The sequence below is a fragment of the Lagenorhynchus albirostris genome, chromosome 18 (genome assembly GCF_949774975.1).
Source record: "Lagenorhynchus albirostris chromosome 18, mLagAlb1.1, whole genome shotgun sequence".
Classification (NCBI taxonomy): Eukaryota; Metazoa; Chordata; class Mammalia; order Artiodactyla; family Delphinidae; genus Lagenorhynchus; species Lagenorhynchus albirostris.
In genome coordinates this window covers 14,404,050-14,422,401 of record NC_083112.1, presented here as the reverse complement: position 1 = coordinate 14,422,401, position 18,352 = coordinate 14,404,050, and the positions used below count along the sequence as shown (strand labels likewise).

Below are 18,352 nucleotides of genomic sequence, written 5' to 3'. Positions count from 1 at the left end.
CTCTAATATTCACCCCCTTCCTCACCACAGACTACTTGAGCCACAAAGCACTTGAGACTTGACTTTTAGAAAAGCAATTAATGTATTCATTAAAGTGGATTTGTCTATTTGTTCAATAAAACAAAGCAATTTGAAGGCAATGTTTTATCGATGTTAAGTCTGCTGCACTCAGAACTGTGCTTAACACATAGTGAGTACTCAGTAAGTAGCACTGGGATGTTATTATTTTATGTAGCTGTCCAGCATTTGTGTTCTGGAACCTTATTACAGGACAAGCAATGTTCCAGTCAGAAAACAGAGTAAGAAGGAAATCTTCTAAAAATACGTAAGCATATGAAAGGCATGGCTCAGGGCAGGACTGATGCCTATGCAGGAGTCCCCTGGCTTTCTGTTTCCTGAATTTTAACTCCCCACTTGGTCTTCCTATTTCCATACTATTCCAGGCATTAAAAGTAAAAAGGTATTTACTTCTATTTTATATGAAAAGTAAAAGAAAAAATACAGAATAATAAAAAAAATTTATAAGTTAATAATGCATAAAGTTCTTATCCAAAGCATTATCACATAGCGCTTGGCTGACATAACTTACAGGATCAAATACCTGAACTCTTTCTTTCTTAAGTCCTACTGATGGAATTCTAATTTTAAATTTTCTTTTTTCATCTCTGGGCAATAATTATTTGTCAGTCTATTCGACCTTCTCTCCAGGGCAGGGTTGATACAGGAGTTTTAGTTACATACAATTCCTAGGTCGTTAACGAGATGACAGATTGGGGAAAAGCCCTTAGCCTGTACACAAATAAGAGGTAGTCTAGATACAGGGACACCTTGGTTTTCATCTCCATGTTGCATTCTACAGCAAGTAATAATATGCAAATAAGCTGATGCCCCAATGGTACCGAGATGAGAGAAAAACATCACTGTAAATTATTATATTGCTCACACTATTGTATGTGAATCTGATAATACTGAAAGTCAATGTAAATTATCGAAGAAAAAGTAAGTTGTTTTTTTTAATTAGGAAAAAGTCACTCACTTATATAAGACAGGTCTATCCTGCAGGGCTTCCATTGCCTGAGTCAGTACTGGAGATATGTCACATGATTCTTGTGTCAATGCTCTGCATTCACCTGAAAAATCATTATAACACTTATTGTGTTATTTAATCATTATAACATTATAACACTTGTTAAAGTACAATTAATAAGTACCTTATTATGTCTGTTGTACAGCCAGAGTCTAAATACTGTATTAAAAAAATGCTTGGGGGGCTTCCCTGGTGGCACAGTGGTTGAGAGTCCACCTGCTGATGCAGGGGACACGGGTTCGTGCCCTGGTCCGGGAAGATCCCACATGCCACAGAGTGGCTGGGCCCGTGAGCCATGGCCGCTGAGCCTGCGCGTCCGGAGCCTGTGCTCCGCAACGGGAGAGGCCACAACAGTGAGAGGCCCGCGTACCGCAAAAAAAAAAAAAAAAAAAAAAAGCTTGGAAAAGCCTAGAGAACATGCCAATCAAAAACTAGTTCATGCTGTCAAACTAAAAATGTAAGGTTAAATACCTACATAACTTCAAATGACCACATCTGCTATGTGGTATACCATATATATATATATATATATATATATATATATTTTTTTTTTTTTTTTTGTGGGGGTGTGTTGGGCTTTTGTTGCTGCGCGCCGGCTTTCTCTAGTTGCAGCGAGCGGGGACTACTCTTTGTTGCGGTGCGCGGGCTTCTCATTGCGGTGGCTTCTCTTGTTGCGGAGCACGGGCTCTAGGCGCGCGGGCCTCAGCAGTGGCAGCACGCGGGCTCAGTGGTTGTGGCGCACGGGCTCAGTAATTGTGCCTTCCGGGCTCTTGAGCACTGGCTCAGTAGTTGTGGCTCACGGGCTTAGTTGCTCCACGGCATGTGGGATCTTCCCGGACCAGGGCTCAGACCCGTGTCCCCTGCATTGGCAGGCAGATTCTTAACCACTGCGCCACCAGGGAAGTCCCCACATATTTTATTATTATAAAAAACTACAGTTCTGAAGAAACCAGTCAATGAACAAACGTGCACTAAATAACTGCTATACACATGGCAATGTCAAGGAGGGAAGGGAGTACTAAACATATATTACCAGTTCCTTACCGTGGGAGCAATCTTCAAGGAGTTTGCTAAAATGTTTACATGGGTAACTAATATACAGTGTTAAGATTATAATTTCAAAATTGTTTAGATTTTAAACTGTTTAAAAAAATCTGTACACCAATATGTCCTTTATTTTACTATCCTATCTATAAAATACTTACTAAATGTCTACTCTGCTCAAAACACTCAGCGCATGTGCCCAAGTTCCCAGCCTTTGGGAGCGTGAGGACCTCACGCTAGCAGCATATTTTTCTGGCACACACTGACTGAGAAAAACATACACGTGTGTGGGATTGGAGCGATCCTACGATGACTCCAGTGTCCTTAGGAGTCAGAATGTCAGTTTGGAACTTCCATGTTAGACGTCATGGGAGCACAAAGAAATATGAGGCAATGTCCTTGCCTTTATGAAAACAGAAATCTAACTGGAGAGCTAAGACATACATATATGAAAAGTTATGTTAGAGTAGTAAATTACTAAATACCAAATAAATATATTCAGTAGTTAGTGTTCAGAGATGGGAAAAGCCACTATGATTTAATGTAGTTGTGGAGAGTTCCAGGAAGATGGAGAACCTAAGCCTGACTTTGAAGACTGAGGTAGGATTTGGATATAAAGAGGGAAAGCCAGACCATACTCCAAATAGGAGTAAACAGTGCAAACAAGAGAAGTAGAAAAAAAAACAAGTTTTGGGGCTTCCCTGGTAGCGCAGTGGATAAGAATCTGCCTGCCAATGCAGGGGACGCAGGTTCGATCCCTGGTCCGGGAAAAGCCCACATGCCGCGGAGCAACTGAGCCCGTGCACCACAATACTAAGCCTACGCTCTAGAGCCCGCGAGCCACAACTACTGAAGCCCGCGCACCTAGAGCCCGTGCTCCGCAACAAGAGAAACCACCGCAATGAGAAGCCCGTGCACTGCAATGAAGAGTAGCTCCTGCTCGCCGCAACTAGGGAAAGCCCGCGTGCAGCAACGAAGACTCAACACAGCCATACATACGTACATAAATAAACATTAAAAAAAAAAAAGAAAGAAATTTTGGAGATAAAGAGTAAATCATCTGAAACACATAAGGTTTTTCACAGTCAAGTACAAGTATACTGGTTAACTGGATTTAATCCCAACTCCTTCCAACAGTCAGCTGGTAACATCTATTAAAATATCCTGTGCACATGTTCCATTCTTGAAGTCTTAACTACTTTGTTTTTAACAGGCAATTCTATGAACAGACTACTGAAACATTTTAAAGCGAATCTAAAGCAAATAAACCATTTGTGATAGGCAAAATAATGGTCCTCCAAAGATCCCTAATCCCTGAAACCTGTGAATATGCCATCTTACGTGGCAAAAGGGACTTTGCAGATGGAATTAAGGTGACAGACCTTAAAATAGGGACATTTTCCCAGATAACCCAAGTGGGTCCAAGATAATCATATAGGTCTTAAAAGTAAAAAAGGCTAGCAGAAGAGTTAGAGATATGAGATGGAAGAAGAGGCAGAAGAGATTCAAAGTGAGAAAGTGACTCCATCTACCCATTACTGGCTTCGAAGATGGAGGAAGGGGCCATAAGCCAAAGAATGCAGACAGCCTCTAGAAGCTGGGAAAGACCCTCAGTGACAGCCAGCAAGGCAACTCAGAGCTCAGTCCTCAGACTCAAAGAACTAGTTATGCCAACAAACTGAATAAGCAAGGAAACAGACTACTCCTTAGAGCCTCCAGAAATGAATGCAGCCCTGCCCACATTTTAATTTTAGCATGGTGATTTCTGACTACAGAACTATAAAATAATAAATTTGTGTTATTTTAAGCCATTAAGATTGTGTTAAATTTGTTACAGCAGTAATAGAAAAACTCACCATTTATTATAGTTGTAGTAACTACTATATGTAAATAACATGTCATGTAAATAACAAGAGATGTCTAATCAACTTTAAGATAATCTGGGGCAGAAATACTGACTTTATTTTTTTATTCCCATCCTTAATCATAGACAGTGCTTAAATGATAGATGTTTATGAGACACATACAAAGACAATATGTTCAAATATAAAGTTTTTCTTTTTAAAAATAGTTTTTGATTACTAAGATCAAAATGATATCAAATAAAGACTAAGTGAAATAACAAAATCAAACACTAATATTCATGAATCTAGACTGCATAAAAGAAATCACCTACTTTGAGCCCACCGGTAAAGTCTTTCATAAGATGTTTCTTGAAGCAAGGCCATCTGTTCCATAATTTCTAAACTAAAAACATTAAAGGTTTATTATAATTTATTAAAAAGTTTTAGCCAATAGCTATTGAATACATCTAAGAACCTAATCACTTTATTTAATTACAGAGTGATTTGGTTATAGCCTATTAACTTTTTATCATCTTGCGGAATTTTTCAGTAAATGTTTATAATTAAATGTCGCCAAGTTTAACACCATCACTTAGATACCCAACTGCTGTTTTACTCTAAACGTATCAGGGTATAACTTTCTCCTTATCCAAAGATACATAAAGATTAAACTTCTATTTCACAAAATGTCATAATGTCATATACTTGAAGAACCTAGAAAATCGTTAAATTTTGGAAATATAAAAGGTAACACAATCATGAACTGAAAAGACTACTCACCCTGCTGTTTGTTGGTTTGTACGCAAGAGAACTTTGACATCATTATGAATCTGTTTTACTCTTCCCAATGCCTTGAAAAAATCCTTTAAAATTAAAGCGTATTTTTTAACTATAGATCTAGAATACAGAATTTACAAAAGAAGAAATTAACAAGATTGAAAATGGTTGCCAAAGGACTTAGAGATGGGAAGGAGTGGGATAGGTGATGTAGGTTTTCTTTGTAAGCCATGTTGTACTCTTTGACTTCTAAAAACAACCAAAAGTATATGTATTGCTTTGAAAAATAAGGTAATTTAAAATATGCACCTTAATTGCTAAATTTAAAAACATTTTTAAATCAAAAAAAATTTTAGGTGGTAAAATAAAGCCTTAAAAAAAGAGTGATTTCTCTATAACATCTGTAACTGCCATGCTTTAAGTGATCTTAACAGAAAGCAAAATACCTCAGTGATAGGTCCTTCTCTTGTACCTCGGAGAAGACTCATTTCGTCAGAAGTCAGCTGGAACTTGGATAAGAAGGCATCTGCAACTTGCGCTCTTATTTCTAATGTTTGACTGTAATATTTTAAAAAAGGCAACAAAAAATCAAGCACACTATGCATCTGCATAGCTTTAAAACAAGTTACATCTGACATAACTTTTAAAACAAAGGTGTAGAAGAGTCTCAGTATCTTCAAAAGCCTTATTTCTGCCTCAAATATTAGAAGCCCATCAGGCACGTAGGTGATAAAACTGGCTGATATTGTTCAGTAGAAGCCACAGTAAAATGATTAATCATTAAGCAGAAGAAGAAATACGTTCATGAATGGTCCAGGTATTACAATCCTTAGCCACTTAGGTGTACTTGCACAGTTTGCCTCTTGAAAACAAAGTTATCTTACAGAAGAGAAATATGCCAGTTAATTTCTTCTCAGTCACTAAAAAAATCCTAAGCCTTTGAAGCTTGCACATGAAGTACACAACAACCAAAAATCAGGTCCATTATTTTTTTATTTTAGGTTAGAAATAGTAGTCAAGAATTCATTTAGTAATCCCTCATTAAATCAAAAAAATCACTCTTCCACTCTCCCTTCCCCACTTTTTCTGCATACGATAATAAAAAAAAAAGTCTTTTCAATTATACTATCCGAATGCAACCTATCTAGACTAGCTGACAATTAGCAAAAGGCACACTCTATAGTCTGCAGGGACCTGGAGGACTGAGCAGGGTCCCATCTAAGGGCAAGTCAGGAATACAAACTACAAGAGCAGAAATTCAACATCCCTGCCTTCTAGATCTTAGATGTGAAGATATATAAATAAAATTATAAGTGTTTCACTAGTAGTATTCACAGGGCAGTGATATTCTACAATCTACCAATATTCAAATGAAACTGAACAAAGATAAACATTAACCCTATCTGAACAGACAGTACAATGCATGCCATCTTTGTTTGCACTCGAGTTGTGAGGTTTTAAATTCAGTCAAATGCCCTGCTGAATGACATAGAAGGTTAGAAAGGAAAGGTCCTCCAGGTGGCAGTAATGTTCTGTTTTTCTCAAATAATGTAAATCACCTAATTAAATTTATACAGATTTAAATAGCCTATGTCCTTAATCATCATATTAATACTGATACTGATATCTAAAAGTTACCTAAACAGGTTTTGTTTTATATTTTTAGATAAAGGTCAAATTGTTATCATACAGGATTTAAAGCAATTTTAACACTTCATAAAATTCCTTGAGACTATACAAATTAACCATTTCAATGAAAACGTTTTGAGAGTTTCTTTTGGATCTTTATAGTCAATTTATCACGCACAATGGAAAATTCATCGCTTTATTGGTTCATTTTGCTTTAACTAAATCTAGTACAGTTGACCCTTGAACAACATGGGGGTCAGGGACGCTGACCCCAGCCCCCAACCCCTTGCCCTGTGCAATGGAAAATCTGCACCAGCCAGATTCAACTTTACAGCCAGCCCTCTGCACCAGAGGATTCAACCCACCATGAACTGTGTAGGACTGCAGTACGTATTAACTGAAAAAAAAAATCCACATATAAGTGGACCTGTGCAGTTCAAACCCATATTGCTCAAGGATCAACTGTAAATTCAAGATATTATTTAAATCACATTACTCTTTAGTTTTACCATATATAGTCTTCCCAGGTAAAATTTCACAACCATTCTTGACGAAGTTGAGGAGTATTTGTACAATCAAGTAGCATGAACAGGGATCTCCAAGGTGTAAAGGCTCTGAGCTAGGGTCTGAGGTGACAAAAGGTACACATGAGGCAGACCCTGCCCTACTGTACAATACAAATGAAATATGGTAACTTTTGGAGGGCTTTTAGTATCTAAATTAAAAGTATATGAAATTAATGCTAAAATAAAACATAAATGTTTATTGTAAATTAAAACTTCTAAGAGTATTTGATGTGTATTCATGTAATCACTGTATATGATGTAAGTTATATAAAACATAAGTGAATATGGCAAATGCATACTGTGGAATAATATGCAGCAAATAAAAAATGAGGTCGAGCTATATGTATTCACACAAAATTATCTATAAGGCACTTATAGGTACAAAAAACAAGTCACAGAAAAATACGTACAGCAACCCCCATGTACTTTTAGAAAGAAACTTTACACGTACACAAGAATTTTCAGGACATGTATTCACATACTGCCTGAGTATATAAAATAAACAGATTATTTCATTTTTATAATGATTCTTTTAAACCATCCCAGAACATGATTTATGAATCTTGTGGTATTTTTTTTCCTGAAAATATACCCCTGTCATATTTTAACTCTAACTTCTAAACTCATCTCCACCAAATAATTTCAAAATAATTGAAAAAAGCTAGCAAAAAAAAAAGGGGTGGGTGAGGAGGCATAAGATATAGATCAAAACAAAAAAAAGCAAAGAAATATACATGGCAAAACAAAATGAAAACAAGGTTGATCTACCAATATTCGGTTAAATGTAAATTAAAATAGTGTGATACCATTTTTCATCTATAAAATTGCTGTTTTTTATGACAACATCTAGTGTCTACAGGGTTTAATAAAATAGACATTCTCATATATTGCTGATGAAGCTGGAAATTGGCATAACCTTTCCGGAGAGAAATTTAGGCAATATATATGAAGATACTTTTTAAAATTTCTACCATTTGATTCTTTAATTACAATTAAATTCTAGGAATTTATCCTAAGAAAATAATCTGAAATGCACAAAATGATTTAAAAACACTTACCAAACCATTATGTTTAATAATGGAAACAATATCTGATAATTTAAAAATGCTTGTTCATTCACAAGAAAAAATACAATGCCACATTAAAAAACATGTTTTTTAAAAATAAGAGATATAGGAAAATGAACATGAAATTTTACGTGAGTGAAGTAAAATGTAACTATGCACACATACTAACTCTGGGAGAAGATACACCGAACTGTTAACAGTGGCTATGTCTGGGTGGTGAAACTATACCTGATTGTAATCTTCTTCTTTAAGTCTTACATACATAAAGGAGAAGAAAGAAGAAAGATGTGATGCTCCCCTGCCTTCTCCTAACTTTTTACCAGGCAATGAAAGAATATGTATCACATATGTTCTATATTTTTACATGTATATTTGTGCAAAATAAATCCTTTTTATATTTTTATGTGTTACCAACTTCAAAACCTAAATTAAAATAGTTTATAACAAATAATTAAAATTACAAAACCATTAAAAAATAAAATAGTAAGCGAGAAAGAGGGACTTCCCTGGTGGCGCAGTGGTTAAGAATCCACCTGCCAATGCAGGGGACACGGGTTCGAGCCCTGGTCCGGGAAGATCCCACATGCCGCGGAGCAACTAAGCCCATGCGCCACAACTACTGAGCCTGTGCTCTAGAGCCCGCAAGCCACATTACTGAAGCCCACATGCCCTGGGCCCACACGCTGCAACTACTGAAGCCCACATGCTCTAGGGCCCGTGTGCCGCAACTACTGAGCTCGCGTGCTGCAACTACTGAAGCCTGTGCCTACAGCCTGTGCTCCACAACAAGAGAAGCCACCGCAGTGAGAAGCCCGTGCACTGCAACTAAGAGGAGCTCCTGCTTGCCCCAACTAGAGAAAGCCTGCGCCCAGGAACGAAGACCCAACGCAGCCAAAAATAAATAAAATTAAAAAATAAAAAAAAGAAAAAGAAAGAATGAGAACTTAAATAACATAGCTGAGGAAAGCTATCGCAATTAAGTGCAGAACAGCCTAAACTTCCAGCCACCAAAGCCAATGTAGAAACAAGATGTGCTACACAACTTTGTCTAATAAGGGGGGAGAAATATGGAGGGTAACGCTCCTTGAGGTATGTCAGACGGTGTGTTCAGCAGACTATATCCTGTGACATAGTTTATTATTCCTTTTTTCAGATGTGATAACTGAGACTGAGGGAGGTTAAGAAATAACTCGTTAAAGATTAAAAATCTAATGACCTCTTACCCAAGATTTGTATTAGAATTCAGGTTTTCAAGGTCTACATTCTTTCCACTAACATACTACACCTCAAAAATAAACAAACATAAGCCAAAGGCTATGTTTTTCTGAGTCCAGGCAGAAATTTGGCTGGTAGGCCTTTCCATGAGACAAAAAAATACATAATAAATAGTGATTTCGGTGAGGAGGTATGGAGGTATGTTCATCTGGACATAGCCTTTCCTAATCATCAATGAAACCCATCTTCTGACTGTCAATTAAACATTAAGGGCAAATGTTAAACTGCAGTTCTGTGGAGACAATTCTACACCAAACTTTACCTATAGAGCAACAGCTGTCAAAATGACCTCCTTCTAACTCAGTTGGAAAAAATATTCATATCATTTATAAATTTGTCTGAATAAGAATATCATGTTATCCAAATAAGCCCATAGAATTTCTATTTCTCAAGCCAAATGCTTGTCTAAGTTTCTTGTTAAAAAGGAAAAGGTAATTTTTTTAAATGGAAAAACAACTCTGCCAGCACCCAGGAATCTGTTATGATTTCTGCTATGTAATTTTCTTAAAATACATTCACACAAATGTTCATTTGGCACATCAAATCCATAGCTCTTGGGATACTAGAATGTCATAAATGTTTGCTTCCCAGAAACATGCCAGGCCAAAACACTTTTTTCATAGGCTTACTAAAATAATAAACATAAACAACCTTGCTTAAATAGTTTTGACAACATAGGAACAGAAGGACAATATTCTAATATTGCCTCCTGCAGACATTAACCAGTCCCATACATGTTACGAGCTCCAATAAAATGCTTATTTTTCATTTTTTATTTTATGTTCCTTTCCTGACACTGGAATAGCTATATTTCATATTCATTCACTCAAAATTATTTATTGAATCTACAATGTGTTATGCATTGGAGACACAAAAAGAGACTAAGAAACTGTCATCGTTCTCAAGGAGCTCACAGTTCAGTAGGAAAGAGAGTCAATCAAACCAATCATTAGTTACGAGACTGTACTACACACTACAGTAAAGATGGCAAGAGAAAGATTTAACTCAGACCAGAAACTCAGACCACAAACTTTGTATACAGGATTGGTGATCTGTTACTCTTAGTTTTATTTTTTAGTCACAATTTTCAGTTGAATCCATATATGTTTTTATAGTCAGCCAACAATAATGTAACAGAAAAATTTATGTGTGGGTCTCTAACTGCAAATTTCTTTTCTAGGAAACTTTTCTTTCAAAAGATTAGTTTTGATACTAAAAACATTCTAACTTGATGCTCAAGGCGCATGCTTAGTTCTGAGTACAGAAATCCAACACCTGCCTTTCCTTAGAGAGTTGGCTGCTCTGCAGAGCCAACCACCTCTTCACATCAGCTGAGGCTGCAACTTTTCTCATTGTGGTCCATGCACCAATGGGAGAGACCTGTGTGGTGATGGAACGGTTCTGTATCTTGACTGTAGCAAGATGCATAATCAGAAGTAAAAAATAAAAGACAATTGTGAGAAAAAGATAATAAAATTACTAAAAATTTGAAAAATCCACATTTTAAAAAGCAGTCATTTTTTTAATTCTGTGGCAAACAAACAATGCATCATCACTTCCAAAGAGGGATAATCTCTCAATCATCCCAATTATCAATGTTCGTAAACTATTATTTTATGTTTATTTTACTCTTGGATTACAGCTTAGAACCTCATACTTTGTATCATTTTTGAGTCACGTTTTTGATTATTGTTTTAACTTTGAAGTTATCTATAATTTTCTTTCCCAGTTATCTCCAAATTAATGAAGAGTTGATTATGTAAAGAAAAACTTACCTTTCTGCTTGAAGCTTAGTGGTTTTTATTATTAAATCTTGAGTCTGTTCCTTTGCTGCCTAAAATTATAAACATACCTATTATCAGTACATTTCAACTTTTTTCAACTTCAGAAAACTAATACTGCCACTTACTGGAGTTCAGACTATAGCAAACGAGATCCCACTCCAGAACTCAAAAGTTTAAAAAAGGCCCAAGTACCTGAAATAGATGTTTCAAGGCTCATACACTACGTTTAATAAGAAGAACTCACTCAGAATTCTCAATACACACAGAATGCTAAGGCTTACAAGAAAGAAAAAGGTATCACAACGATGTTTATTAAGGAATTTAATAGTTCCTGATGCTTCTTAGTGGAACAGAAGCACTGCCAGAGCCAGGTAAGGATGAAGAAGAGGACTTCGGCTATAGACATGCTGAGTTGAGGTACCAGGAATCCTCCAAATGAAGCTGTAAGTTAAGTCACTGATACGCTGCTGTGGAACTCAACAGAAATACCCAAGATGGAGATAAAAATTTGAGAGTTGGGATATACAAAAAAGAAAACCCTCATATAGGATTTTGGAGAACATTAAAGATAGCCCCATCTAAAGGACAGAGGGCTGTTCCTGGCCAAGTCATACTAAACAATCCTCTCTCTCCCAAACCAGAGCTGAAAGGATCAGGAGTGAAAACTTGATGAAAAGGTATTTCAAGGATTAGGAAAATATTTATAAAGTGAATTGAAACAAATCACAAGTGTAACCAGTGAGATTCTCTCTCAAAGACCTGAACTGGGGAACACTACAAAACTAAGGCAGCTACTAACGAGAAGAGAAACAAGTCAGTGGTTGTGAGGCAGGTAGAAACACAGGGCATTAAATGAGTCAGAAGTATGTAGGTCAATGTTAACTCTACAGCCAAACTAGAGGTTGGGAACTGCTTTAATAAACAGACCTAAACTTACATACATTTTCCTGAGATATTTTTAGGCTGAACATAAATCATAATTAAGCTGGGTCTTTACTGGGCATAGCATTAGTTTGAAATTATTCCTAAGGCTTTCCACTAAGGAATTTATTTCTGCTGCTGCATTTGTTGAACATTATGGGATTGAAAAGTTTATCAAAATTCCACAGTTATCTCTATACTGGCAAGATCAAAATATAAAGGCTTCTGGAGTTAACTGTGCAATATTAGTAAACCATCACCAAAGAGACACAAAGACATTTATAGTTAAAAAAAATAAGCATAATATTTATATTCAAACATCCTACAGGGCATGATGTATCAGATATCCACACATTTTGTAGACCTATCTAGCAATTTCTGAAAGCTTATCAGGAACTAGGCTAAAATCCAGACATTATACAGTACCTGTAGGCGACATGTCATATCTTGACAACAGCTGTTCATTGCCTGAACATCTTCATGTATGCTTTCAAGTTCCTGAAAAGGAAAAAAGTAACATCAAGCAGTATATATAGTTAAAGAAATTTCTCCTCTTAGCCAAATCCTTATTTTTGTCCCTTTCTTGCCAAAGCATGACAAAAGATCCCATATTTAAGACTGAAAACGATTAAAAATAATATCTAGTATAAGAAAAGATGTAAAAGAAGAAAACCTAGTATATTCTTTTTAGAGGGTCTGACAATAGGAAAATGGCAAATGCTTTAAGAATATGAATACCCGTTTATTCAGAAATTCTCACACTAAGAATTTATCCTAAGAAATTAATCAGATAAGTGTGCAATATATGTAAGAGATGATCAACACAGAGTTGCCTAAAACAAATGGAAAATGTGAAATGTTTCCAACCATACAATGGAAACCCGTGCATACATTAACAACGATAATATCTGTGTGTGTATGTGTGTGTGTGTGTGTGTGTGTGTATGTAAATTAGCATGGAAAGATGTCTATATAAAGCTAAAAAAAGGCTTATAAAGCAATACATATATATGTGTGCAGAAGAACACAGGGAAGACTCTATGAAGGGTTATACAATAAAATACTGACAGGTTATTTCTGTGTAGTAGAATCATAAGTAATATCGCTAGCTCCTTCTATTTCTGAATTTATTATCTTTTCTATAATGAATTATTTATAACTTTTAATTAATAAAAAACAAGAAAATTTGAAAACCCAATAAACTAACAATAGTGCCTCCTCCTATATGGTTGAAAGTAATCACATATTAGATCATGCCAAAAATCTGGTAAGTCTCCCAGTAACATTCTTTCCCTATATACTCCCACCTCCAGCCCCCTCCACATATGCAAGAATTTAGCTGGTCACTAAGGTCTATCATTTATAGCCCTTATTATGTACATCTTATCCATTTCTTTTTTTTACAACCCAAACAACTACTACTTGAGTTCAGTTCAATTGCTTTCTCCTGTATGGACTGATAAAAAACGGTCTTCCAACAGGCCTCCCAGGCTCCAAACTCTTTACTAAATCATTCTCTACAATCTTTACTGAACCAATCTCTTAATATGAAAAAATGATATTACAGAATTCTATTTAACTTCATACTGCACTATTATCTTCTTTTTCCCAATTCAATTCAGTGTAACACAACAGAAAGATATGCAAGGAAAGAAAGTTTCAGTGGTAGACAGGGTCTTATTATGGTCTCGTTCAACACAAGGCCCAAACCTTCAAATAAAAACATGACAGTTTTATGAAGGGATGGGCCAATCATAGGGCAAGAGATAAGAAAGCAACCAAGCAGGACTACGAACAAAATGTAAGGATGAACCAGAGTTAGGAAATCACTTACAAGAATATGAGCATACATCCTAGTTCCAGAATTAAATTTTTTCCTTTCTCTATATAAAGTACTTTGAATTATAAAAATCATAGCACCAGACATTTTCAAATGTTACTCTCTGTATCTTACAATTAATAGGATGTAAATCAAATTATTTAAGTGCTAAACTGCTTTAAACAATAAAAGAATGATTTCAAAATAGCAATTAATGTCAGCAATAGCAAATAGGTACTAATAGGCAAATTAATCTATTTCCTTAAATCTCACTGTATAAGACTAGCACTATGACATTATCAGCCAACAAGGTCAAGAATAACTACTCCTAATATTTACTTTAGCTACTATAGTACACTGAATGAATCTGATTTGTAAAATAATAGAAATTACATCTCTTAATATATGACTTAAATGCAGAGATTTGCTAAATTGTAATTCAAGAACCTTTACATTGCTTGTATGTAAAGTCTTCATTTGAACTCAAACTGCCTTTTATTCCCGATTAAATAAAATTACAGGTTGTTAAATACAATTGCAGTATGATAACCTTTAAAGAAACCTTTTATTATGGAAAAATTTCAAAATTATCTAAAAGTTGAGATAATGTGAATGCCTATGTACACAACACACGGCTTTAACAATTAGCAATTCATGACCACTCTTGTGTAATCTACCTCTGTACCCACTTTCTAACTCTCTTCCCATCCACTTTCTCCCTCCCCAAGCTGAATTATTTTGAATTCTAGATAGCATATCATTTCATCCATAAACATATCGGTATGCACTTCTAAGAGAACTAAAAAAAAAATGCCATTTACCCATCTAAACATTCAACAATAATCCCTTAATATGAAATTTCTATTCAGTGTTCAAATTTTCCCAGTTGTTTCAGATTTTTTAATAATTTGTTCAAGTCAGGAACCAAATGAGATTCACAAACATCAACTGGTTGATATTTCCTTTATTTCTTTAAATAAATTGTCTTTCTCTTACAATTTATTTGTTGAAGAAACCAGTTCATTTGCCTGCACAGTTCCCAGCACACCAGACTTGCTGACTGCTTCTTCATACTGTTAACATACTCCTCTGTCCCCAATATTTCCTATAAACTTGCAATTAGATCTAGAAGCTTGATTATATTCTGGTCCAATTTTCTTGCAAGAATTCTTCACAGGTGATGTTGTATACCTTTGTTAGGAGTCACATATATGACTTTCTTTTTGTGAGATAAGCAGTTACTGATGATCAGTGGTTTCAACTTGGGCAAATTTGTCCCCCAAGGAGGCATCTGGCAATGTTTGGAAACATTTTTGGCTGGAACAACTTGAGGAAAGGTGGTGCTCCTGGTATATAGTGGACAGAGGCCAGGGATGCTGCCAAACATCCTACAAAGCAGAAGACAACCCTCAACAACTATCTGGCCCCAAATGTCAATAGTGCCAAGACTCAGAAACCCTGAGCTAGATCCTTTAAACAGTTACAAACTCTTCTATCATTTCTTCATTTAGTAAGTGGAATATTACTATAAAGGGAAGCCTTGCCTCAACAATTGTATATAGTTGGTACCAAAGACAGGATAAATGCTTGACTCTTTCCTTTTATTTAGTTGTTTTCAAAACGATAAGTTGGTTCCCTCATATCCACCTAAGATAAGCAGTGAGGGTTCTGTTGGTTTTTAGTATCATTATGAACTCATGGATTTAAATACGCTTGCTGTGTTTCAGTCCACTGCAGTCATTCCTACTGATGCTCAAATCATCCTATATTTGGCCAGTGGAAACCTCTTAAGTTATAGCTCCAGAGTCCTTTTGACACTTCCCAGTAGTCTTATACAGCCTCCTCACTTGGTACCTCCTTCCAGAGGGAAATGGTGTTTAGAGAGTACAGTTTAGATGTGCTCATCACTACTATCGCTCCCTATTTTTATGAACACTACCAAACTTCCCTTTTAATCTTCCAGATTATTAGCCTTCAGCCAATGAAATCCTACTACACTGTTAAAAATAATCTGTCTCACTAGAACCATGTATGACACTTTCATACAACTCACACAGAACTATTAACTATGTAATATCACTCAGTAATATTAACATAATTAACAAATTAATATGTATTATATAATACATAAATAAAATATAACATAATAAATAAAATTCATTTTCACCCTATGGTGAGTAGACTGCTCACTCAAGTGTAATGAAACATTATTTATTAACTGAAGTCATTGATCTTAATTAATCTGAAAATTTCATAATTTAGGATGCAGTAAAGTAACTCAATCCTAATTCATCTCCAGCAGAGAAGTGGTTATCTAAGGGAGGTTTATTCAGTGAGGGACTATTTCTACTGGAAAACCACTCAGAGAAGTGCTATTTTTTGTTTGTTTGTTTGTCTGTTTGTTTCAAAAGCGAAGATTCCTAAAAGAACATCCTGGAACATATGTTACAACTTTCCAAAAAGCAGCACTAGTGGAGGTTAGAGATTTAGAAATCACACTAATCCAGAGAAAGACCTAGAAGCTGCTGGAGTAAGTAGCTAAATTTCTATTTGAGCACGGTACACGAGTTGCAAACATATCAACTCTATCCATAGAGAAGCTCAGCACAGAGCCAGGCATATAGTAAGCTCTCAATCAATGGTAAGTGAAAAGTTTACATACTTCCTTCACTTCCTTGAAAATGCTTACAAACTCTTCATTGATGGCTAAACTTCTGCGTTCAATATCTCCACGTAAATTTCTTCGAGTGCGCAAACTATTTTCAACAAAAAAGGTTGAGAGTGCCTTGAGAGCTTCCAACATCTCCTACATAATTGATAATAAAAGAACATTATTGGGACCGCTTTTCAAATGTTTTTCTAATCTCAAGCAAAAATTTAATGAAATCATTTCCAAATAATTTGTTTCCATTACACAATCCAAAATATATTGGATGACCTTCACATTACTGAACAGTAAACTTATTTCTGAGACACAATAAGGACATACTTACTTGTGTATTGTGACATATATACGTTATTCAATGCAGAATTGTTTGGAACTGCAAAGATTAGAAAAAACCATAATGTCCATCTAAAAAGGATTGGTTTAAAGACATTATGATATAGCCATTGAAAAAAAGTGGAAATTCTTGGGACTTCCCTGGCAGCGCAGTGGTTAAGAATCTGCCTGCCAATGCAGGGGACATGGGTTTGAACCCTGGTCCGGGAAGATCCCACATGCCGCGGAGCAATTGAGTCTGTGCGCCACAACTACTAATAAGTCTGTACTCTAGAGCCCGCGAGCCACAACTACTGAGCCCGTGCGCCACAACTACTGAAGCCCCCACGCCTAGAGCACGTGCTCCGCAACAAGAGAAGCCACCGCAATGAGAAGCCCACGCACAAGAGTAGCCCCCCGTCGCCGAAACTAGAGAAAGCCAGCACGCAGCAACGAAGACCCAATGCAGCCAAAAATAAATAAATTTTTAAAAAATGAATTAACATTTAACAAGAAATAACTGCTGCGGCACTGTGCTAAGCATTTCACCTGGATTCTCTCATTGAACCTGCACAACAACCCTGAGGAGGTTACTGGCAGTATTCCCAATTTAGAAACTTAACATAAGCTCACAGAAGTTAAGGGACTTATTGAAACCATAATGCACCAATTTGGTGGTTATATCTAATAAGTGGTGGTCCCAGGGCCAATCTTTCTTACTCATTATAGTATAACGCTATTTTTTACACACCAATTCTTATTGACAGCTTACTGTCAGTTACCTAAAAATTTATCTATAAAAATAAAATTTATAGATAAAAATTCTGTATCTATAGATTAAAAATTCTATTTTTATCTATAAAAATGTATCTGTAAAACTCTCACTTAAACATAGTCTAAAATATGTATAAAAAATAAAAATTTATCTATGAAACTTATCTAAAAATTTTAGATAGAAACTTATCTATAAAACTCTCACTTATACACATTCTTTTTTCTTTATGCCACCATGGCATGACCAATATACCTAGCGACTCAGTGATACAGAAGAGATAATCTGCTACCACGGAAGATGGAAAGTCCAATCTAAGTTTCAGGAGGTACTTGGGAGAGGATAAACTATCCTGTAAAGAAATACAAGATAGTTTACAAGATAAACTATCTTGTAAAGAAATACAGCATGAGCCCATACATCATAGACAGTGCTTAGCTCACAACAAAAACTAGTAGCCATGAGCAGGTGGTAGCCCTTTCACGCTGCAAATTATTTTAATTGTTTTCACCTGTCAATGGAAAGGCTCAAGGATGCTTAGCCCTGATCTCCTGTTCCCCCTAAGCTCACCATTCGCGCTGTCTTATTTTGTAGTTTGCTCTTTTGCATTTTTCTTCTCCTGCCTGGGGCTCTCCTCTCCCCTCCCTGCTCAGACCCCCGACACCTGCGGGGGCAGGGGACTTCACCGTTTGCCTTCCCTATCCAGAGTCTTCGAAGAACAGTTTTAATTAAATATGGGGCAACACCCAGGAAACCTCTTTGCTCTTCCAGGGGCTCCTCGGCCTCC

At 36.1% G+C, this 18,352-nt stretch overlaps 1 protein-coding gene across 4 annotated transcripts in view; it reads right to left on the bottom strand.

Annotated features, from left to right (window-relative positions):
- COG6 (component of oligomeric golgi complex 6) overlaps positions 1-18,352 on the bottom strand; it is a 78,424-nt gene that overhangs the window by 59,715 nt on the left and 357 nt on the right. For all 4 annotated transcript variants that reach the window (XM_060128948.1, XM_060128951.1, XM_060128949.1 and 1 more), the window contains exons 2-8: positions 16,476-16,619; positions 12,421-12,492; positions 11,065-11,123; positions 5,199-5,310; positions 4,756-4,838; positions 4,308-4,378; positions 1,037-1,130 (exon numbers count right to left, since the gene is read on the bottom strand). In XM_060128948.1, the coding sequence (XP_059984931.1) occupies positions 1,037-1,130; positions 4,308-4,378; positions 4,756-4,838; positions 5,199-5,310; positions 11,065-11,123; positions 12,421-12,492; positions 16,476-16,619 (635 nt within the window). The remainder of the gene's footprint in view (positions 1-1,036; positions 1,131-4,307; positions 4,379-4,755; positions 4,839-5,198; positions 5,311-11,064; positions 11,124-12,420; positions 12,493-16,475; positions 16,620-18,352) is intronic.